The sequence below is a fragment of the Polyodon spathula genome, chromosome 41, assembly GCF_017654505.1.
Source record: "Polyodon spathula isolate WHYD16114869_AA chromosome 41, ASM1765450v1, whole genome shotgun sequence".
Taxonomy (NCBI): Eukaryota; Metazoa; Chordata; class Actinopteri; order Acipenseriformes; family Polyodontidae; genus Polyodon; species Polyodon spathula.
This window is the reverse complement of record NC_054574.1, coordinates 1,736,297-1,760,477: the sequence shown is the minus strand read 5'-3', so window position 1 is coordinate 1,760,477 and position 24,181 is coordinate 1,736,297. Positions and strand designations below refer to the sequence as shown.

At 41.3% G+C, this 24,181-nt stretch overlaps 1 protein-coding gene across 1 annotated transcript; it reads left to right on the top strand.

The window, feature by feature from the left end:
* The first annotated feature begins 307 nt into the window (after positions 1-307).
* On the top strand, positions 308-23,863 carry LOC121305032 (sarcoplasmic/endoplasmic reticulum calcium ATPase 1-like). Its single transcript, XM_041236528.1, has 6 exons — positions 308-467; positions 9,404-9,484; positions 11,378-11,463; positions 11,787-12,251; positions 22,776-22,864; positions 23,677-23,863. Exons 1-6 carry the CDS (start codon positions 380-382, stop codon positions 23,846-23,848), a joined length of 981 nt encoding a protein of 326 aa, XP_041092462.1. The 5' UTR covers positions 308-379; the 3' UTR covers positions 23,849-23,863.
* Positions 23,864-24,181: the final 318 nt, after the last annotated feature.

Sequence of the window (24,181 nt, the reverse complement as noted above, 5' to 3'; positions counted from 1 at the left end):
CACCTAACAGGCAAGCCCACAGGCGCCCGGCCAGACTACAGGGGTCGCTGGTGCGCGGTGAGCCGAGGACACCCTGGCTGACCTAGACCCCTCCCCCCCCGGCAACGCTCAGCCAATTGAGCTCCGCCTCCAGGGAGCTCCCATCCACAGTTGGCTATGGAATAGCCCAGACTTGAATCGCTGACGTCCAGGCTATAGGGCACATCCTGCAGTCACGCAGAGCGCCTTTACTGGATGCGCCACTTGGGAGCCCCCTCTTCTATAATATTCTAAAGCCCTGTTCTTGCAGTGGAGTGGATTGTGATGGTCTCTCTGGTTTGATTGTCAGGAGAGGAACGCAGAGAGTGCCATCGAGGCTCTGAAAGAGTATGAGCCGGAGATGGGGAAGGTGTTCCGGATGGACAGGAAGGCTGTGCAGAGGATCAAGGCTCGAGAAATCGTGCCCGGGGACATCGTGGAGGTGGCAGGTGAGGGAACAGAACCATTCCAGGGAGTATAATTCCCTGCACCTGCAGACACTGCTAATGTGTATCAAATTAGAAAGGGAAACAGGCTTCCTGAAACCGAGGCAAGCAAACTGAGAACTTCCTATAACCTTGTTTAGAACTAGACCAGTTGTTTTTATGTTCTTCAAAACTGTGCATTAGCTACAACCACCTTAAAAAAAACTAGCAAAGTTTGTGAATACGATCTACAAAAAGAAATTAGTTCAGACCAAATGTGATTCTGTTCTTGATTTTTACAGCTTTGTCACCTGGACTGCAAGCACTTATTTCAACACCAAAATGATACAAAAAATAATTTATTTTGTCTTTTATTTTAATTTAAAATTATCATTCAGTCTTGGTGAAAAAACTGTTGTTTACAATGGATGGAAACTCCTTCAGTTCCCATTCCTACACTGGGTTTCTCGTTCTCTGTCGACCTCAAACCACTTCTCCTAAGATGTTTCGTTTTGGTTCCCTCCACACACAAGCAGGCTAATGGTGCCTCTGTGTTTAAAAAAAAAAAAAAAAAAAAAAAAAAAAAAAAAAAAAACGTTTGTATGATGGAAACTGCAGCCACAGTGAAGGCGTAACTGTGGAGACAAGGTTGGGGAAAAAAGGACTTTCCTTGGCAAAAGTTTTCCCACTGTAGAAATCTCAAATCCTGTAATGTTTTTTCAAACCCCAAACCATCCCAAACAAACCAGACTCCTGTTGGCAGGAATCCAAGAGAACATCTGCTTATTTTCGACAAGACCTTCTTTCGCGTTGGCCTGAAAATTCCTGGTCCTGCTCAAAAGTTTTTAACGCTAGAATGTAAGTGTGTTGTTTAAACATGCAACTTTCTGATACTACCTTGTAAAAGAGAACTTTTAACTAGCTTAAAAACCACCACCATCACTGCCCTTATCATTGCTTTGTTGAAATGTTTATTTCAGATACATTTTCTCTGACCAGTGCTAAAGATCAGTCCTCCATGTTGGTCTGCCACTGTTAAAAGTTCCCCTTGCTTTTATTGTTGAACAAAACCTCTTTCTAGTAAGAACTAGGCTTAACACATGCGAGAACGTCCTGCTTTCCTGAAACTGTGGGACCGGTTGAAAGTCACGCAGTTAAATAAATGACTGTTTTACTGTATCAGAAAACCCATTCAAAATGAAAAGCCGAACAGTGATTTATGGGTCTGTTCAAGGGCTTGAATGTCAGAGAGAAAAATGGATTTGAAAACCTTGTGAAAGTACCTGTTTATGGCTTTTAAATCGATACATGGGATTCAATTAGGTAACCACCCAAGACTAAATTTTGTACTATTTCTTTCATCTCTGCTGTCTCGATTAGCTTCAGTTACCTCAGCTCACACCTGTTCTCATCTCCTCTCTCTAGTCTTCTCCTTGCTGTTCTCCGCAGTCTGTTTCCAAGGAGGAGGAGGTCACGCGTGTGTGTGTGTGTGTGTGTGTGTGTGTGTGTGTGTGTGTGTGTGTGTGTGTGTGTGTGTGATCAATGGAGCAGAACATTGCAGCTTTTTATTGCTTGCGTATTGAAGTTTAATTCTCATTACCAGAACATCTGTGGCCTGGGTTTTGAAACTCAAGGACGCACGCAGAAAACACATTTTAATGTTCTTTTTGAACTGGGTTCAGGTAAACTAAAATAATAATCTTCACGCCAAAGTCACATAAGGGAAAAGGGTATACAGTTCATGTCTTAGTGCACAGAGGGCCAGCTAGTTGCTTATTTCTTCCGTATCCATTGTATTGTAATGCCTCTGCTTGGGGGTTTTCAAGGTAACAAGTTAACACTCTGGTATACAACAGTATTTTTCTAATGGCTCTGTAAGAGTAGTGGAAAGACAGATCTAAGTTATATGTATATTTACATTTAAGGGGTGGATTCAAACAAAAATACTGCATTGCAATATTTGCCTGTTCTGTGAAGTCATTCAATCATATTTAATTGAATAGCGCTATTGAAGCTGGTAAACAGCCCAGGTCATAAAGCTGTGCTGTTTTGTTTGATAAACCCCACATGTACGACAGCTTATATCCAGCATAACCACTCGAACCCTCTCGCTCTCCAATATAGTGGTGCTGTACGAAGCTGCAAAACACATGAATATTATGGCATGGTAACTCCTGCAGACTGCACGATAATCTGAGTAACTAGCCGGAAAAAGATGCCAATCATTCATTCAGCTGCTCTGTTTATGAATCAAGGGCTGATGTTACTGGTTTATTGCATAACCTATGCAGGAATTTCATATTGTTATCCCCGTGTAACTGAAGGGAATAACTGAACCGGAAATCCCAGTGCAGTCAGTAAGCAAACCTGAGTGATTAGGAATAAACCGCATTGACAGAATTTGACTTGGATGCACACGGATTTGCCTAAAACAAGCACCGTCCCATCTTGATATTGTGCTCTAACTGCATTGGCATCATACTGCCTGCCTTAAGACCGGCAGAACAAGTAGGGCTTTGTGCTTTGCTGTATGGAAATAGAGGGAAGAAACTTACTGGTGAGGAGCCAGAGATAAACGAGATAAACAGATAGGGCCATGTACAGTACCGGATCCCTTCTCCTGAGAAACCTTTGTAGTATTCTAGTGCGATCAGATAGTGAACCGAACCTAATGTCATGATACTGCTGCATTTTAAAAAAAATATTTTTGGCATGTGGATGTCTAATTAACTTTAAATTAAGTGCAGTTTGGTTTACCAAATGTCCTGTTTATATATTTAAAAAGAAGTGATCTTGTGCCAACAAATGCAACATGAAAAGCTTTTGCAGTAAAACTCAGTCAAGGGACCAGCAAAGGTACATGGAATTTCTTGCAACAAATTAATACACTGCCTTTATTTTAATAGTTTTTAGAGGGTTTAACCAAGATGGTTTTAAAACCGTTCCATTTTAAAAATAAAGCCAGTTGGTAGTTTACAGTATGCAGGTTTTTATTAGAGAAGTAATGTAATAATTACCTTAATACGGCACACAGGGACGGACATAATATTGAAGGTGACTTTACATTGCCATAACTAACAAACTATTAAGTAGCAAAGAAGCCATTACAGACATTCCACATTACTCATTTTTGTTCACCCTGCCAGCGCATAGACACCTAAACAAAGGGTTGTCCCTTCTACTCTGCAGCGTTGCCAATGTGGCCCTTTCACACACCCAGCTTGCGTTCATGTCTCCGAAAGCATACATTAGCCAGGGGTTTCCCTGTGTGGCAGGATACTGTATTAAGGAAGAGAGACGCTGAACACCTCGGGCCAGACTGTATCCGGAAACCTTGGATTCTCAGCCTTGACTTCGCACCGATGTATTTATCCGCTCTGCGGGGTAATCACAAACGCAGCTGATTCCCACAGCAAATCTGTCATTCCCTGCGGAAACGGCAGGCTGTGGCACAGGGAGGGGTGAGCGAGGAGGTTAATGATAGGATAACAGCAGCGCACTGCTTGGACATGCCTCCACTCTCCAAAGAACTACCAGTAACCTTGCAAGTCTTTGAACAGAAGTGTGCTGTCATTGCCTCTGAAAGAGGTGCCCGGAAATGACATGGGTGTTTCCTGTGGTTGCAGTCAGAGTGTGTGAGTGTGGAACGTGGCTGCTGTGTAGTAAAGAACTAGGGCTTGTAAATTAACTTTGTAAATCTCATCTTGAATGCAGTGGTGTTGCTGTTTGAAAACTATTATTTAATGGTTAAACCTTTGTGAATACAGCCCAGTGTGTCTTTATAAATGTGAAGTTTTGTGCATGCCTGGGACATTTCTAAATTAAAATCTACCATGGTGGTAAATCTTGGCCATCATAGTATTATAATTGAAAGTGGACAGACAAACTGTTTTTGCATCAGATTATATCTTTTAATTTCCCGGTGATAAACTTCTCCAGAAAAGTTAGAATCTTTCAATATGAAAATAACTTTAGACAGCTTGCTTCTTACTGTGCTGTTGAACAGCAAATTCTAATCTATAAAGTCACTAAAAACAGCAAGATACTCTGTCAGCCAAGTCTGTCTGTTTGGCTGATATGTAAAAGACTCCTACTAACTTTCTTTCTTCCCTTAAGTGTTGCTGCTTTGATGTTTTTGGTTGCTAAGCAGCCTGAAACAGCAGTAAACATTTGGGAAGGTAAACCATATCCACTGCTCTGTAGAAACTGCTGGCAGATGTTTCTAATAGAGATATTATTGTTGGAACCTCCAAGCACAGTGACTAGTGTTGACACCGGCATGATAAAGAGTTAACTAGTGAAAAAGAGGCTGTTACTGTGGCACTGAGCAGGAGTTTCCTGTAGGTGAGATTGACATCATTCCTCCATTAAGCCCTGGTGGAAATTCCAAGTCCTGGTTTGCTGGTTACGGGCTATAGTTGGGATTTGGAACACACATTTCTGCTGCCATTCATAAATCACAGAAGTCTTAAACGGGTCACAGCTCACAAAATCATTCCATAAATCTTGCATGCTCTGCAGTTCCATTGGCGTTTGAAAGTAGCACACGTGTATTTTTGTTAAAGAAAGCTCTCAGTCTGCAAGACTTTTCAGGTCTGTAATGGTCTTTGGGGTCAGGTTCAACTTACAACCCACCCAGCACTATTCCTAGATTTTAAAATCAATGCTGTTTCCTGGTACCTTGTCAGTCTGCTGTAGGGAAATGTCACTGCAATGGTCTTGCTACAATCAGATCATATGACCTCCAGCACAGGGACCAGGGATTTTTTGAAAAATACAGTACTTGAAAAGTCTCAATCACAAATACAATTAACCGTATGGAACACAACCAAGCAGGGTGCCTAAAGCCTAAAACTGGATAATGCCGTGCAAAGAGTTAATGAAGAAACACAGAACTTTCAAAGAGTCAGTGGAAAGTTCCATGTATTTGTAGAACACCCCCCCTCCCCTTGTTTTGGGATTCTCCTTGGTCACCCTGCGTGAAAACAAAGCCTGTCATTGCAGTCAGCCTGTGGGCAGCATCCCAGAGCTGGCGCCACGCCACGCTGTCATTCTCTCTGAGGATTCCTGCAGAGACGCCCATGCACATGACGTCATCGCCGAGCTGAGAATTTAGAACAAAGAGGCAGCACACAAATCAATTACTTCAGTCTGCAGAGCTGAAAGGGTTTTATCCTGTGATAGCTGACAACTGGCAGGGGAGTGCAGTCAAGCACACATTGCTATTAGAGCTGAAGGTCCCGGTCACTTGCACATAAAGAGATGTGGTGTTTTTTTTTTCAAAGCTTGTCATTAATTTGAAATGGTTCATTCACACTTCTGAATCAAAACCAGAGAACTGGTGTCTGTGAACAAAAGCAAAGTGTGCCCCTTCCCACATCTTTCAATTTCTCATTATAGAAACCAAAATCTAATCTTTTTACATGGTAACCTCTAGCACTCATTACCATAGTGCCATCTACTGTCTGAAGTTCCCTGTGATTTACTCTATTGATTGATAGTGAATTGTGTAACTGGTGGACCAGACCCTTACCTTAAACTTGGAACACCCACAGAATATCATGTTCTAATTTAGTGTCTGTTCTTGTCTCTCTGGCATCATGACTAAAGGCAAAACTGTACTTGGGCACCCCTTGTTCCATGCTTGTGTGGTTCAGAGCTCAGGTGACGTTGCTGTAGCACAGAGCTGATGAATGTGCTGCAGCCACAGGATGTTTGACCTTCAGCTTACCTTTTGAAGGATAACACTGGTATTAAGACCAGAAAACCTGGAATGAGTCCTTTCCATTTGTATATATAGTGAGATGTTTTAAAGCTTAAGCAATCAAGGAGGCTTGTCACTGTGTAACGCAGGTTAGCACCAGGTTTACAAAGAAAATGATGAATCAGTTCTACCCATGCAGAATCATCCCATGTTACGTAAAAGGATTGCCTCCGAAGGTAGAAAAAGATGACAGGCAGGAGCTTGCATTGCACGGAGAATTAGTTTTTAATCCATAGAAGTTTAACACAATTCCGGAACCTCTACTGAGCATTCCAACATGTCAAGCCTTCAAGTACAGCTGGTACACCAGAGTGTAACCATTAACCTGTCCCCCTGCAACATTTTTTTTATGTGTTCTTTCTTACTGATCTATTTCGTATATCCGTCAGAGCATGGTGTTGCAGAGGAGCAGGTATTGATTATACTGTGGGGTGCAAGCGGAAATATCTGTTCTTCAGAGTCAGCCAAGTTCACCAGACATGGCAAAGACAACAGTCTTTTCATCCTAGTCTTTGCATCGTCCATATAACGAATTGCTCCACCTGTCTTAAGACCTGGAAAGCTTATGAGATGAAGAGCACTTTTCTAAATTGCATCAGATGTCAGACGACGGTTACATTTTCTGTAAGCACGACACAAACGTGTGTCTGATCCTTAACAGTGGGATGTATTAGGCAAAATCTTATCAGTCATATCAAGGAAAAAAGCCCTCTCTGTTTTTTTGCAGTGCCAGTGGTGGTTAATGGTAGGTTTGTCTAAAGACGATGCAGCAGGTTATTTGTAAGTAGCTGTATTTATTTTAATGTATAGCTTTTTTAAATTGATTTACAGTCAAACCTGTTTAATATCTGTTAATGTCGCCCTCCTCTTATTATTACCACATAAAAATGTACCGCATATAATGGAAGTGAATAGGGACCTCCATCTGTCAGACAACCGCTTTCCAGCTCAGGTGATGCCCCTTTGGGAATTAAGAGTACCATCAGAACATGTAGATATAATGGTGTTTCTGCACAGTATATTCTATAACACAATCTAGAATGCATAACACTGAGCACTGTGAATGTTCTACAGAAGTAGAGAAGTTTGTCAATTTGTTACATTTTTTTTTTGCCAGAGTTATATTAACAGATGTTGGCTGAATGCTGAACAGCTCTGAAGTCAACAGATGAGAGTTGTTATATCATTTTACATTGACACAATCCAAACAAAAGCATTCCTGTAGTGTCAGGCAGCTACAGCCAGACTAAGCCAACCTCTTTTAAAATAGCCCTGGCAAAACAAAAAAATCATAAATTAACAATTTATAATATGGTTAGATAAATAAAACATTGGCCTAATTAAGTAGCATTGTACTACTTTGTAATGGGACACCCTTATAAGTATATCTACACTGTGCATTTGTGAAAGCTGAGAAGACTCAGTTTTGTGTGCCTCTGGTTTATCCGATCCGGCACCAGACTTTAACTGACAACAAGTTTCAGATCTACTCTGTACAGAAAATGAATTCTTTCATCCAGGCAAATCTAATAGGAGACTGCGCTGTGAGAGATAGTGAAGTTTCCCATAAACTCTGGCCTTGTCATTCAGTTCTGTTTGTGGAAACATGCCAGTGTTTACTTTCACAGCAGAATGGGCCTATTACTGTGAGGAATGTGCATAGCAGTGTACAGTCCAAACGACCACTCAGGACACCATCCAAAAGTGGTCTTTTTAGATGCCTTAGAGAACAAGTGGCTTCGCATTACATTTTGAGGGTGGTACTAAAATATTGTGCTTTTTTTGTTTTTACTGTTTGATATTTTTGTGCGAAGGTGCTTTGAGGAGAGCTGCTTTGCTGCTGTAGACATATAATGTGTAACCCAGGCATTACAAATTTGTTTTTCTGGCAATACTCAGCAGTGCAGTAGATGGCGCTGGCTTTTAACTCTGTGAAGACCCTTCGGCTGATCTAGCCTGGGTTATGTATGTCTATGGCAGGCAACTAGAAAAGAAGAACAGCTCCTGAACTTGACTCTAAGACCCTTTGCAAAGACGACATTAAAAAGGCAAAATAATTGGAATGAGAACCACTCAGAACGATTAAAAAAACATACACAAAGAGGACAGTAAAAAACATATTTGAAGATACTCTTTAATATAAAAGGACATTGACCACAGACGAATTAATTTACCAAAACTAGGAATAAACAACTATGAACCTACAAGGGCTACTACTGCACCCAAAAATTGGCTTGTCAACCTGAACCAGGGAAGCCAGTGTAAGTTACATAAAAACAGAGAGATCTGGACGCTGTAATTGAAGATCATCAGGTCCTGCTTGCAGCTGGTTTTAAGGGGATCACAGCAGTGTGCTGCAACTGCGCAGGAATATTGCTGTATTTTAAAATGTACTATGCTTATGTCTGTGACCCAGATTGCATAATGTTCAACATTCTTCTGCCCAACTTGGCACTACTGCATCACAGCCCTGATGCAGCAGCACACTGTCCAGTGCTGACAGAGGACCATGGTTCTGTAACAGATTGCCACTGTGCATTGGTCTATACCGCTGTAATAACGCTGTAAGTGAACATGAAACTGTTACTACTGTGGTAGCAATGCTGGCCTCATACCATTGCCCCTTCGAGAACCTTTGTAGTGCAATGACATTGCTATTGAGCAAAGCCTGTCCTTTCACCTTGTGCATGTAGAGCTCAGAAATAGACAATAGATTGTAAGACTGTCAGCTATGAGCACCGGGAGTGTTCCAGTGCTAGCACTTTAAACATTAACCCCCCTCTACCTTTACCATCACCACCATAGATGAATGTTGAAGTTTTATTGAACAGGGCTTGGAATTTCCAGTAGCGTAGCAACCAGTCCTAAACTACACCGGTTTAGGTAAATTATTGAAATGGCCTAGTACCAAGAGTTTGAAAAAACATTCTGCTTTGAACGGATCACGCTTGAATGTGTTCGTACAGTGAGGACACTCCTGCTAAGAGCTGCCAAAGCATCTCTCGGTGAGGAGCAGTTATGGAACAAGGTCAATTAAACTCAATTAAAAAGTGCAAAAGGAAGCAATGGGTCAAACTGTCTTCATTTTACCATGTGCTGACACTCTGGCAGCTAAGGGATTTACAGAATCCTAGAAAAGTAAGTGCACACTGTAGCTCGTTAATAACTAGGACTTTCTTTATTTTACCCCCCTTAGTTGGTGATAAGGTCCCAGCTGACATTAGGATTACCAGCATCAAATCAACAACACTTCGGGTGGACCAGTCCATTCTCACAGGTAAGAAGGGGTGAGGGGGTGGCTGTGCATTTTTTTTTCTATTAATTTGCTGTTTTTAAAGGGCAATTGCTTATTTTTCTATTTCAATTAGGCAAGTCAATTGAAAATGCCCCTTCATTTAAGCTAAACATCCCAGTTTAAGGGGCTTGCAATGTGACAAGAAATGTACTTAAAGAGTAAAAGGAAAATATGAAACAGGCCTTTTTAACTTTACAAGGACAACAAGGGCATGTGAAAGAGACGTATAGGCAGGAGAGGCTTTTCAAACTCTGACAGTTTGCTTCTGACTTTTTGATATTGTGTGTAAGTAAGGGGGAGGTGCTAACTAAGCTGCACTGTACTAGATTAAGTCAGTATGCTCCACGTAGGGTACATTCACCGCATATCATCCTAAAGCAGCCTACAGAATAGCACTAGAGATGTTTTGCAGCTGAGTGATGATTTGTGTCTGACATAGATGTAGGATAGCTGCAGTATCCCTTGGTCATGTTCAATTATATACTCCAGTTTCATTGCTGGGTAACTGCTTACTACATTCTTCCAGTTTCCCTTCTCTGGACGTTATGAGAAACCAGACCTTTTTGTCTTTCCAGTAACAGTAGTTGACCGTCAGCTGTAGAGCCACCCACACTAGCTCCTCCTGCCCCTGTCACTCTGCATACTAAACTACTACAGTACCTGCAGCGGCAAGGGCACAGAGAGGGGCCAGACTTCTGAAGTCCTTTTCTGGGAAACAGAGTTTGGTGTTAGACTGGATGTCAGTTACCACAGTTCTTATAGCTATTTTACTTCATAGTTCAAATAGTAAAAAAAAAAAAACTCTGGACCCTATTTTGAGTTGTCATTTGAATAGCTTTTTATGGTGTTAGCAGTCATTCTGAGTGGCTCAAGGTTTTTGTTGCTCCCATACTGAGATCGTTTTTTCTTGAAATCTGCTTTTACCTGTCCCTGAGCTGCTTTGAGCTTGTCTGGAGAATCCGAACGGTCAGGCACTGGACATGCGAATTCATTCTGTCAGCCCCGACCCGCTCTCTGTCTTTAGAAATGATTTGAATAGACGGAGGAGGGCTGTTCATTGTCAGCATTTAGGAGACAAAGCAGCTAAAAGCCTTATCGCATTAGAATAGATTGCGAGAAATGTGATAGTCAGAACTTATCCGAACCAAGAATCAGAATGATTGCAAACACCATACAATAGTGCAGGAAATTTATAAAAAAAAATCATTTGAAAAGCTACGCTCTACTCCTTCCTGCAAGCCATTTCTTGGTAGTTTTTGTATCACTGCGATGGTTTTGTACCGCACAGAAAATGTTTATGCTCTTTACACATGCTTTAAAATGAGGCCTTGTGTTTCATACCCCCTAGACACTTAACATCCTAACGTCTGTCTTGCAGATTCTAGCACCCATAGTTTGTTGAGAGTCAATAGACACAGCATTGCTGATGCGAAAAGGACTCCCTCGAACACCAGAATCTAGGGGATACTGAATCACTGATATAGAAAAGAACACTAGACATCTGGAATGAAGTTTTGTGATACACATCCATGTGCACTGGAAAGATTAGGCTGTCTGACTTGGTTTCATTGTTTTATGCTCTCTATGCCTTTGAACTAAGCCAGCAAGACAAATACAATAACAAAAAACATAATTAAAAAAATAAAACAAAAAAAATACTTTTTTTGGTTCTGTATTTAGGTTCCTATTGTGATAATAGCCTCGAAATGAGCAGTGTTGTTATCAGCTGTAATTCACAGGGTGTTTTCCCATGAGACGAGGAAGTACCGGTATTAAAAAAAATAAAATTCACGAGAAAACAAAATCTGGGAATGTTCTTGAAAAGATTGGAGGGTAATTATGTTAACAGAAAAATGTCTGTTTCTTCCAATTTAGGTGAATCGGTGTCTGTAATTAAACACACAGACCCGGTGCCTGACCCCAGAGCTGTCAACCAGGACAAGAAAAACATGCTCTTCTCAGTAAGTGTGTCTTTCTGTGGGTAAACATCAGTATTCTTTTTATTTTTATTTCAGTCAGACAATACGTTAATGGGGGAAGAAAAACATAATAATAAACATCTGTCTTTGTTTGTCATCATAAAGCCATGACATCAATTGAACACCAATTGACATTCTGAAAAAGAAAGGCCATGGAGAATTAACTACTTATTTTTTATCACTGCGGTATTATTGCAAAAAGCTCTATATAAGTAATAAAGATTGATTGATTGATAGATAATGTAAAGACAGGAGGTATGTCTTAATATACCGACTAATCTCATCGTTCCATCACTCCCTCTCAGGGCACCAACATCGCCGCTGGCAGGGCTATCGGTGTGGTGGTGGCCACTGGGGTAGCCACGGAAATCGGCAAAATCCGTAACCAGATGGCGGCCACGGAGCAGGAGAAGACCCCGCTGCAGCAGAAGCTGGACGAGTTCGGGGAGCAGCTCTCCAAGGTCATCTCACTGATCTGCGTGGCCGTGTGGGTCATCAACATCGGGCACTTCAACGACCCGGTCCACGGGGGCTCCTGGATCCGCGGCGCCATCTACTACTTCAAGATTGCCGTGGCCCTGGCCGTGGCTGCCATCCCCGAGGGGCTGCCCGCCGTCATCACCACCTGCCTGGCCCTGGGCACCCGCAGGATGGCCAAGAAGAACGCCATCGTGCGGAGCCTGCCTTCTGTCGAGACCCTGGGCTGCACCTCCGTTATCTGCTCTGACAAGACTGGCACTCTCACCACCAACCAGATGTCAGTATGCAGAGTGAGTACCCACTGGGCATTTACGTCTATGGACAAAAGCTTTGCATCACCTAGAATTTTAGGATTGAGACATAATTTAAAAAAAAAAAAATGACAAAACTACATGAACATAATTTAGATCTCTTATTTAACATCAAGTAATCGAAGAAACTACAAAATTATATTGCAAAAGTCTACCGGAAGCCATAATAGTAGTTCTGTATTTCATGTGAGATTTTGAAATGTCACATTTTAAAATTTCAGTTTTTCGTTAGGTAAATGGAATATGTTAACGTGACATTATTAAGCAGGTTTTATTCGACTTTATGAAGCGAAACGAGTTCATTCTATAGGGTGTTGCAAAACTTTTGGCCCTAACTGTATTTAAACATTTAAACGTTAATGCATCACAGTGGAATCCTGGTTAATGCATCACTCTCGCTCGAATTATGGAGTCAGTATGCAAGGTGCAATATGAAACGTTCACGTTTGTTAAATTAATATTCATTGAGGCGTGTAAACTTTATTGGAGAAAGGTTTGAGCCGGTGTGTATTTTAGATTGAAATATATAAAACGTCTAGCACATGTTTGCTTTTGCCTATTCCAAACAGTCACTTAATGTTCTTCAGTTTCCATTATTTGAAAAGGACATGGACATTTGCCAAGTTTTATTTCAGCAGCGAGAGCAGAAATGGTGATGGAGATTCCCCTTTAGAAATATACATCAGTGTTGAAGTCGTGCTGCTAATGTTGCAAATTAAGTGTGATTGTTGGCCAAGATTATTATTATTTATTTCTTAGCAGACACCCTTACCCAGGGCGACTTACAGTGGTATACAAAATACATATCAAAAATTACAGTACAATTAAGAGCAAGATACAAAATACAATGACTTCAGGCCTGATAAGAGCAAATACAAAACACAGTACGATTTAGTATCGGCGCAATTCAAGAGCAGATAACAGTGTTGATAGTTACTTCAAGGTTAGTACAGATGAAATACAAAATACTACAGATTAGGTTAAGTGTAGGGTTAGTTACAGTAAAATAGGGAGCAGATAAGTGCATGTTAAAGTGCATTAAAGGCAGAGTGCTTTATTGTCCAGAAGGGAAGAGTTGAGTTTTACAGGTGTTGTCTGAAGAGGTGTGTCTTCGCTGGAAGGTGGTCAGGGACTGGGCAGTCCTGATAGTCCCTACTATGCTGTTTGCTTAAAGCATTCCAAGTGAATGTTGTTCAGTGTGCTTAAAGATCCTCTTACGTAATTCATGAGCATGGCTGGGTTTTAACTTCAGTAAAGAAGAAGGCATCAGCATCTTGCAAGGCACAGAGGGTGTCCTATATAAAACAGCAGGTTTCAGCAAACGCATCATCAAAGATGGTTAGAAAGGGATGCAAAGTGCTATTTATCTGCTGTCTGCAGAGTACCACTGCTATCTGTGTGTTTAAATAATGCATGCTGATTCTTTAATGGATTACTTCGACAAAATGCAAAGCAGCAGAACTATAGTGAGAGCACAGCAATAAATTAGTACAAACAGTTAAAATGCACGTTGACTGCTTCGTAAAGGGGTTATTGTGGCTAATTAAATAGTTCCATAAATAAAAGGCTGAATCGAATTTTGTTTGCCCTACGAAGGACTGCTGTCTGATGCAGGAGAAATGTAAGACTTGTAAATGTTTAACCAGAGGGAGTTCCCTAGTGGAACCTGTTTAATCTCGTTTTTAGAAATACATTCATCTTCTGCCAGATCTTCTGCACTGGTAAATACAAGTCATTCTGCATGTTTACAATAGCCCGGGTTCATTGAGCTAGAACACACATGTCCTGTTAAGACAGGACATGGAAGTTTTTTTGTAGGCTGTTGTAGTGCAGCTCTTGAGAAAGATTGGCAATGTAAAAGCCCTCTTATTAATCTCATATTCATGAACAGCGTGGGAAGCAGTGGTGCTTGTCCTGCTAATACCCAGCTGCCTTGTGTCCACCTGCTAGTGGAACAGCGCTGGAATGAGTCTTGTGCGTTTCCATTGTCATACAGGTCTATTGTACAGACCTCTCCTGGCACACACTGTGCATTGGAACTTGAGAGTTCTGTTCAGCCCTCTGATTGGGTGAGATTCATGCGCCCACCCAATCAGCCATAATCAGTTTTACCTTATGCGCAGGAAGGTTTTCCCTTGTTTGATAGCCACTTTGACACCCAGCATTTCAGGCAGTGGCAGCGATGTCAGGACCCAAGACTCAGGTTCTGCTATAGACACTAATGCAAAAAATAAATTTGTTTTCTTTGCACCTCTAACTGTTTGGCATTACATACTTGTACACTGGTGAAACTAAAATTAAACATGCAGATAAAGACAGGTTTGGATAAGTAAGTGTTTTCTTTCCGTATGGCTTCAGACTCTGAAACGGTACCCTGCCAGATTTGCGTTGGTATTATTAGCTTTGGCAGCAGACTGAGACGGAGAGAGTGTTGTGGACAACCCCTCCATTACCTAATCCTGTACAAGAGATATACAAAAACAGGGATTTCTCATTTGCACCGCTGGCATAGAGCTGCTCCCTGTTCAATAGGATGGAAACTTGCCTGTTTTTTTATTATTATTATCAACTGCAAGAATGCTCTTTTGTCAGTAGCAGGTTTGTATGTGATAGTTCCATCTATGTTGGCTGCACATTTTTTAAACCTTTTTTTTTTCTCAACGCTAACTTCAGATGTAAAATCTAACAGCTGTATCCCTTTAGAGACAGTACATATAAAACCGGTGCGTGCATACACCAAGGGTCCTCATGAATGCATAATAATCACACAGTATCTGATTAAACATGTTTGTATAAAATCAAGAGTTTTCCGGATTATAACCTGATGCAATCCAAAACTAGGAGAGTACGATGAAAGTCAAGACTGCTGTAAAATCAAGGCAGTTATCGACCGCACACAATCAGCACACAAGGGTCCCCATTCTTTAAAGGAGCTCCCTAAAAAATGGAAATGAACACCTTAAAAGGTTAGCTGAATGGGATTAAATTACAGTGCTTTGTTGCTAGTATTGTAACAAGAGGCCTTAAAATATATTTTTTTAAACCTGTGAATAACCCCAAACCTCCTTTAGTACCTGTTATGATGTTACCCTGTGATCTTTCGAGTGAGCAATTGTATGAATCTTCTAACTAAAAGTGGCTGTCTAACATTGAAGAGAAGGGGAGTGCGGGGCAGATGTGTTGTAACAAATCCACAGTTTGTGCTACGAATCCACAGACAATTGTTGATTCATCAACGAAACCACGAAAAATCGTCAGTGAACGATTCAACAGAAAAGCAAATACCATTTTATTACGCTACAATCAGTTCAACAATTACTGAATTATAGTGCTACACATTTCCAACGTACAGAAAAGGGCTTCTAATTTCAGTTTAGCATTTCATGTAGCTTTTGTATTTATTCAAAAGTACAAGTATTAATTCAAAAGAAATATTTTAAGGGGCATAAACAACCCAAAGGGTTGAATCAGCAAGATTCAACTCTTGTCGTTGTTTATCCCTTACAGAAAAGGTTATAGATGCGCAGTGGAAACAAAAATGTCTTGGATTTATACACATTAGGACAGCCAGCTGTCCTGGTTTCCGCTAGCTATGCATTTGTTTTCTTGGGAATCAGAAATGACATGAAGAAGAATTTCTTTAATATAGCTGCAGATGGTTTCTTTGGGATAGAGACTGTTACTGTGGGCAATAAGTGATTAGCTTCAGCAGATGACTGTGAATGTGTGTGTGGCTGCTGCTACCCACACTGGCAGACTCAGAGCTCTGGGGGAATAAACAGCAAGTTTAATTCATTCATTTTATTGTAATATCTATTTATAAGAGACCATCTTTATTTTCTAAAATTTAACCACTGAACCTGTTCTGGGACTGACATTTGTATGTGATCCAGGGATGGCAATGAGACTCCAGTTGCATAACAGTGTGATCCATTCCTGGTTTTACTATGAGTTTATAAAGCCGAGGCAATGTACAGTGATAGGGGCAGAGAAGACATACAGTAAGCAGGTAAATAAACTATTTCTAGTTGTATAGCCGTTGGTTTGATTTATAGAGCTGCCTGTCTATTCATAGCATATAAAAGAAAGGCGATCAAATAGATGATTTCCTGATGACGCTGAGAGTTTCCATAAATGTGGAAAGGCTTAAAAAAGCAGCATGTTTTGCTTTTCCTTCAGATCTTGAAGTCGGTTGTAGTGCAGAGAGGCAGAGTTCCCTCCTTTGTTTTATATTAGAGCTCAATTCAAGTCCCCACCCTTATAAGATAAACAATCGACAAGTTTTTAATGCAGCTTTCCGACTTTGCTAAACACCGGGCCCTCTGTGAAGAATGAGATAGATGTTGTGTGTGTATGTGTGTATGTGTGCGCGTAGTGCAGTGTTTGGCTGTGGATTCACTTCCTCTGTGCCGTGCACTGTTAAGTATAACATTATTATGGCTTGTGGAAAATATATTGCAATCCGATTACAACTGCCCAAGTCTGGGGTTTCAATGCCATAACATTACTCACAGACAGAGCAAAGGAGGTCTTGAGCTCCTGAAATAGCGCAAGGCCTCGTTGCCATGGCCACGGACTAAAACATCGCTCTGAGGACGGAATCCTGCGTTTTGGGTTAAAAGAAAAACAGGAACAAAAATGTGAGCGTCTCCTTGTAAGACTGTTGAAGTACTGAAGGGATTCATCTCAAACTGCCACGCTCACAGCTTTTAACTGTGTCTCTTATTAATGTGGTTCTGTGAACCACAGTATGGCTTTTAACACCTTCTGCTCTAACAGCCGTATATAAAGCAACAGCTATTGACTGTTGCCTAGCAGCAGTGTTAAGTGAAGACTTTGCTTTGTAGAGTCTTCAGACATAATCATGCAGGATGTAAGTTTGGGAGGAAAGACAGCCACTAATACACACCATGTCACTCTTCCAATGTAACTATAAGGCAAGTTGAGATGTATGGCATTTTAAGTAACAAAACCCCTACTGCCTGTACCTTGTGTTAGTGGCATGTCATTTAAAAATAACCCTCATGGGTCCTCATGCTTCTGTTACACAAAATCACTTTCTTGTTTTCGTCTAGTTTAATACCTAGTGGTGTTTAAAATAACTTGTGATTTGAACACATCGTCTGCTACTGCATATCAGTAATATTTCTTGGCTTCCAAAGCTGCCTTTTCAAAACAGCACATCTGAAGTGATGTACTGCATCCTGTTTAATGCTGTATGTGTAAACAGAGGATATTGAATGATCGTTTGGGGTATACGGTTTTTATTAATTGCAGGAGGATGTCTCAGTAAACCATGATCCCCGACAGGAACGGGTGGTTTATGTAAGCACATTTTCCTAAGATGAATCATTTAGTATTCTGTTTTCTACATGTTTTATATTAAATCAATTAATTCAGTGGCAGATCTTTACTTTCATTCACAACAGACTGCTTCGATGCAGGTTCATTTCTAGCCCTGTTTATGGCCTCTTTGCAACAGTCTTTTTAAATAGAACCTCGAGCTCAATTTGCAGCCTCTCTGTAGTTTTTTGTTGGTGTTAACGAAGGGGCTCTGGGCTGTTCGGATAAGTCAGACACACGCAGATTGGTAACTGACACATCTTGACTAAACTCGTTCTCAAGGAAATCGGGATGCAAATCGAAACAACAGTAGAAATCTGAAATGATTTCCGACAATGTAAAACACAAATCGGTGGCAGTGTTGTTTGCATTTCATCAGCACACCGCTGGATTAGAATGTAAGCAAAGACACAAGCGAAGACACATTCCAAACTAGTCTCGGTAAGCATGTTATCCAGCTTAAGTGGAATAACAGAAATGTATCCCATTGCCAGATTTACAGGGCTGGGAATCATTATTAAAAGTTTCCATTCCCAGCACTAATGTATATTAAAGCCCCTTTCACACTGGCGCTCCTTCTTGGGTCCAGTGAAAAAAAATGCAAAATGCATGCTCACAGTTGCAATGGCAGCCAATACTATTGCACGCCCCTAGTGGTCATTTCTAAAAAAAATTAAATTTAGAAGCAGTCATTTTTTTCAAAGGGAACAGTAGTGTTGAATTAAAACACATCCTGTTTGGGACATTCGTCTGGAGTTTGATTGACAGGTGTTGCAGAACAGGAAAATAATGCACGTCACAAAGCGTTTCTGTATGGAATCCATCCCATAAGGACGCAGCCTGAACACATCAGTGTTGTTCAAACCATCTCGTAAATTGTTTAATTAAACCCATTTCACCTTCACCCAGGTCCTAATGTAATTAATAAGTGTATTATATCAATTAAACTTGGTTGGGTTGCAATGCTACAAGGCAATGTATTTTTGAGCTGTGCATTACCAAGACAACAAACTCCTGGAAAGTTTTTTCCTGCAGGCCAGCCTAATTAAATGAATTTCCTATAATAAGTTTCAAAGTGACCTAAGAGACTTCTGGCTCTAGCCAGGGTACAATGTCTATTTTTTCTGCTTTTGCATTTTCAGCAAATTAAGTTTTCCTTTACATACAACCCCCCCCCCCCCCCCCCCCCCCCTCGCTCTTTGGAATTGTTTCAGTAGTGGTTTATGGAAATGTAATATTGATGTGGAGCAGCACTGCAGACTCGCAGTTTTGCAGAGTGGAATAACCTGTCATTAAGTACAAATAAATACATTTAGAGTGCCCAATTACTTTACCCCTGATCTTCTCCCTAATTTAGTCCAACTTTTTTTTTCCCCCTCACCACTGCAATTCCCCTCAGGAGATTCTAAGGTTCAGGGCGTCCTCCGATCCCACGGCCAAGCCTGTTCCTCTTTTACCCCCAGGAACTCGAGAGCCGATGTCTGCGAGCTACCAGCCTGTAGAGCAGTGTTCCCAGACCTTTTTAATTGTTTCCAGCTCTTAACAGTTGCATATTTCAAGTTAGCATTTGATAAGTAACTTGAACTCTGCAACTGTTTAAGAGCTGAAAACAATTTAAAAGGTCTAAGTAAGGAAATTCAGTTCAATTAAGGGTCTAGTTAAGTAATTGAGAGCTCAGTTGGAATGAAAACCAGCAGCCACAGGGGGTCCCCAGGACCAGGGTGGGAAGCACTGCTGCAGAGGATAAAAGCCAGCCCTGCAGGTGTCTGTCTGAGCTCACTAGGCGCCTGGCCAGTAGGGTCCGCTATAGCGCAATGAGGAGAAACAGTACCTGTAGGTTTTGCCTGTATCCCGCAGGAGTGCTAAACCAGTGCAGCGCTCTCTCCAGAATCCCCAGAGAAGACCAGCGTTGGTAGGATTCGGTTGCTATAGCAGCATGTATACAAGACCTTTAGTTTTTTTGTGGTCCACTGCTTGGATTTAATAAAGACCATTTTACTGGGATTCATTGCTTCATGCAAGGCAGAGCGGGACTCCAAACTCAACGCCTCTACTTATTGGACATGGTGACTCATTTCCCAGAAACAATGCATCCAACTGGTAATTGTTGCAATAGGCTTGTTAACATTCGCAATAAAAATGTGATACAGAATAATTATGGTACATCTGGCCCTAAACCTGCCCGATAGTGCAGAATGTAAAACACACCAAGTGGAAATACACCTGCTGAATTGCACTTCTTATCAGCCCCATTCCTAGCCCTCCCTGTCATTCTCTGTGCAGCATGTAGCTCCCATAAAATACTCAAACACAGGCACTGTTAAGCCATGCATGTAAAAATGTTCACTGTATAAAGTGCAAACTACAAACTTTTCCTGTCTTTAAACAAATATTCATGAATGCAGGGACGGTTTTGCATGCAAGTGACATATAAAAAGTTACAGTTAATCAAGGATAAACTTTGTGGAACTAAGACTCCTAGTAACAAACACCTTTTTATTCTACACTTAAAACCAAGAGACCAGGGACTAGAAGAGAGTGAAGACAGCGGAGGCAGAGCGAGCCGGACTCTAGAGAGGGGTGCAGCATTGCTCAGCACTGTGGTGCAAATCCTACAGTTGCTTAAAGACACAACTTTAAGCCATCTAGGCCTGATCTTACTTGGTCAAGCATAACAAGTCATGTTAATTAAGCCACAAGCTCATGTTTAACGAATTAAGATGATTATAATGTATTATTGCTTATGTACCAATATTAGAGCCTCTGTACCGAATGCTGCAGTCCAATTGCATTCAGAATTCACTACGCATATTGCTGTGGAGCACCACACTGTGAAGCTTGCCTGGTACCTCATGCTCCCAATGAACCTTTTCTTCTATTTCACTTTTCTTGTCTATTTCACTGGAGTAATTAACAGACTTGGACATCATAATTCATTAGACACTGACAAGTGGTGTGACCTCTGTGTTCTATAGAGAATTAAACATGTTGTTACTGAGCTCGGTAACTGCAGTGCGACTTTATTATTAATGTACAGTGATCGATAAACTTGTTAATTATACCACATACATCTATCTAGTCACTAAGACACCCTCCAGGCTTTCACAGTTCATTGTGGTTTGGTCCTTTCGGCCAAGAAACTTTTCCTGTCAGATGCACCACCTACTGTTTTAAAGATTGTTAAGACTATAAGGATATTATCTGCAGTTTAGTTTTGTTTATGGATTATAAGATCAATATAACAGGTGCACGTACAGATGGCCCTCACGATCGTGTAATAACCCCACTTATACCTGTGTGAATTATAGCCAAATGCAAGCAGAAAGTTAAGTTTGGTGCAAAATAAGGCAGTTATCACGTCAACCATGAAGAGTGTGACATGCAGACATGGATTGGCGGGTGCCATGCAGTGCAGGATGGTCCACCTCTTTAGAATGAGAGCCCTGATAAAGACCAAGCTGAGTGACACAGATGGTACATTTTGCATACTAATTGTCATGCAGCGCCAAATGGCTTATAATGCTTTAGATTTTTCATGCTTGCTTTCAGTATATTCTTCCATTTTTTTTTTTTTTTTTACTATTGAGTAGCTCTGTACTCTTACAATGGTAGCGAAGGAGGGGAATCCCTCTGTGGCAGAGGCCTGGTACTGGTACTAGAGAAAAATGAAGTGTTCTCATATTAAACTCCAATCGCAACCCAAAGGCGGGCTGTATCCAGCTCTTTCCTTTTCCTTTGTGTCACTGCCAGATAGTGGCATTGCTGGTGAGGAAATCCTACACAAGACAACGGCATCTAATCAAGATGTAATAAAATACTGCTGGTGCTCAAAGTGCCTGGGCTCTTGTGACTTAATGATACAGCCAATGCATTTGAGAAAACGTGATTTGGCAAGAAGCAAAATAAAAATAAAAGCATCTCTTCCCGAAATCCATCTGAGATCAGGCTTGGGCAGTAATACAGTACCAACGCGACACTCCAGATAGGGCACCAGGGCGATTCAGCCATCAATGATTGTTTAATTGAGGCTTGCAAAATAAAAGTCGTAGCGATAAGTAATTGATCATTGTTGCAACTGTAATATAAATATATTTATCATGCAAAATATTTTAGACACATGAGATAAGCTCCCACCATGAACGCGTATTTCATCGTATGCTACCTGTGTGTTTTAAGGCTTTTTGTTATCCTCAAGCTCTCTTGATAACATTTAAATAGGTTAGCATGTCGACATCCGTACATTACCGGCATCAGACTAGCTCCTAGTTTACCAATGCAATTTCCATCCCATTTTCAGATACTGCCCAGCTGACCTCGCAGGCATCAATTCCATGAGGAAATGTTACAAACTTCATTAGCCAACAGCAGGAAGTTGTTTTGCCGTGCTGTCAGCCCCTCCTTCCTTTCTCGCTAAAACAGGCACGGTAACGATTTTCAGGAGGAAGTTATAGGTCAATCATGTAACTCATTGCCAACAAGCTTCATTTAACAGGGATGTGTGGTATGAGCCAAAGGACAACAACAGCGCTATTATATAATTAGCCAGCAATTCATTTCCTTGGTTCCCACCGGACAGAAACTAGAACGCTGTCAAATTGAAAAATCATGATTTGGCTGGAGTAACTAGCCACTGTGTCTTTCATCCATAACTTCAGGCACACTGTCATAAACCTGAAATAGAGATCATAAAATAGAAACCTTTTAGTGCCATGGTTCATAATCAAGTTTCTAAAGGTACATGTGAGCAGGTTTTGGTCCTAGGCTGACAGTATTTAGAGCCACAATTGAATTGACCCCAGTGTATCAATTGATCCCTAAACACTGAAGGGTAGCTGCCTTGGGTTAGGGTTAAAGCTCTGGAGAACACACTGTTTAATGCATACCGCTGTGGGTACTATGCACATTATTGTTACAAATCATTAACCAACTGAGGGATTGCATACTGTCTCTTCACTGCAGTAGTGCCTCACTGCCACTTGATAGAGCGGGGTGTGTCTTTGACCGTGACAGCTGGCTGTGGTCATCCACTGGAATACAATAGCTGTAGAACATGTGCAGTGCCAAGTTGTCTCGTTGTGAGTTTTACTGTTAGTCTGTAGATTGGGATCTGGGTTGTTCTTGTCCCACCTGTAACACCTTCTCGTCTCCTCCTGGTTCCAGATGTTTGTCGTGGATAAAGTCGACGGTTCCAACTGCAGCCTTCATGAGTTTTCAATCACTGGATCCACCTACGCTCCCGAAGGAGAAGTGTGAGTATCCCGGGAGCTGCAGGCAACGCCCCGGCTCCGAGTCTGCACGAGCTGGGGTCCTTAACATTTAAGAAGTGCAGATATTTCAGATACAGCGCTGAGCAGTGGATAAACTGCTGCATGCTCTTGCTGTAGGTCACAGTCCTGACTGCAGCTAGACCACTGGAGTGTGTCTGAACTGCAACGCATGAAAGCATGAAGCTATTGTACCTGGAGGCAGCAGCAACTTTTCATCAGTAGCATTGTATTTAAAACATCTGCACATCTTAAAATAGAGTATAAAACATAATATCTTCCAATACAAGAACAGGGGGGCCAGTGATGATGCTCAATGTTAATAAGAAATAACAAAATAGTCATCTTTATCAAGGCCTGCACCAAACTGCTTAACTGTGAATACAATGCTACTAGTAACAAACATGTTGTACATGTTTAAGTCTTTTAAACTAATGCAGAATTGTTTCTTGCTTGATAACATTCAAAGTTTTATTTAACTTTTACAAAAAATGGTGCAAGCTACATTTAGGTGTGAAAAAAGACCTCCCTAAATCTGCCCCAGTGGATTTTAAAACCTTGCCTTGCACTCCCTGCATGTGCCTTTGCAATAACAAGTAAGAAGCGAAACTCAGTCCCTCAGGTAAAACGTCTAAGTAGACAGACGCTGTGGCTGTTTCATTCATCACTGTTGTCACAATGTCACGCTTGGGGAGATTCACTTGTGGCAAGATTTTAGGATTCTGCGTCTGCAGTTCTGGATGTAAAAACCTCCCTGGAGTGTTGAGGAAGGCTCAGCAGCTGTTGTTTTGTTCCAGTCTGAGGGGTGAGAAGCAGGTTGAGTGTGGGGATTATGACGGCCTGGTGGAGCTGGCTACAATCTGCGCCCTGTGTAATGACTCCTCCCTGGACTTCAATGAGGTGAGCCGCATACTCTCTTTAAAACTGCGTTATTGTTATGCATCCCAGGGAGGCCGCTTGTTTGCATAGCTGCTGCCACAAGTACAACTGCCAGTGCCATTATCCATTTCAGCAAGCAACTTCATATCTTATCAGCGTTATGGAAACTCATCTATTCGGGTCATAAACGGCTTTATATTTCCCATTCTGACCTTACACTGTTCTGAGCTTCAGTTTGCTCCCACTGAAACGTACATATTTAAAATGTATCAACTTTTAAACAAAGATTTATTTCACATCATATGGCACCTACAAGTGTGCAAAGCCTAAAGCTTACCAGAATAGATGATAATGAAACCCTCTAGTATAGCCTTGCTGGCTTCTCCGTGGTTAGTGGTAAGCAATGCGTGGTGCTGTAGAACG

Coding starts and splice junctions, on each gene's coding strand:
- LOC121305032 (XM_041236528.1), top strand. CDS start 380: ATGGGGAAGGTGTTCCGGATGGACAGGAAGGCTGTGCAGAGGATCAAG. Junction 11,464..11,786: donor AGAAAAACATGCTCTTCTCA/GTAAGTGTGTCT, acceptor ACTCCCTCTCAG/GGCACCAACATCGCCGCTGG. Junction 22,865..23,676: donor TACGCTCCCGAAGGAGAAGT/GTGAGTATCCCG, acceptor GTTTTGTTCCAG/TCTGAGGGGTGAGAAGCAGG.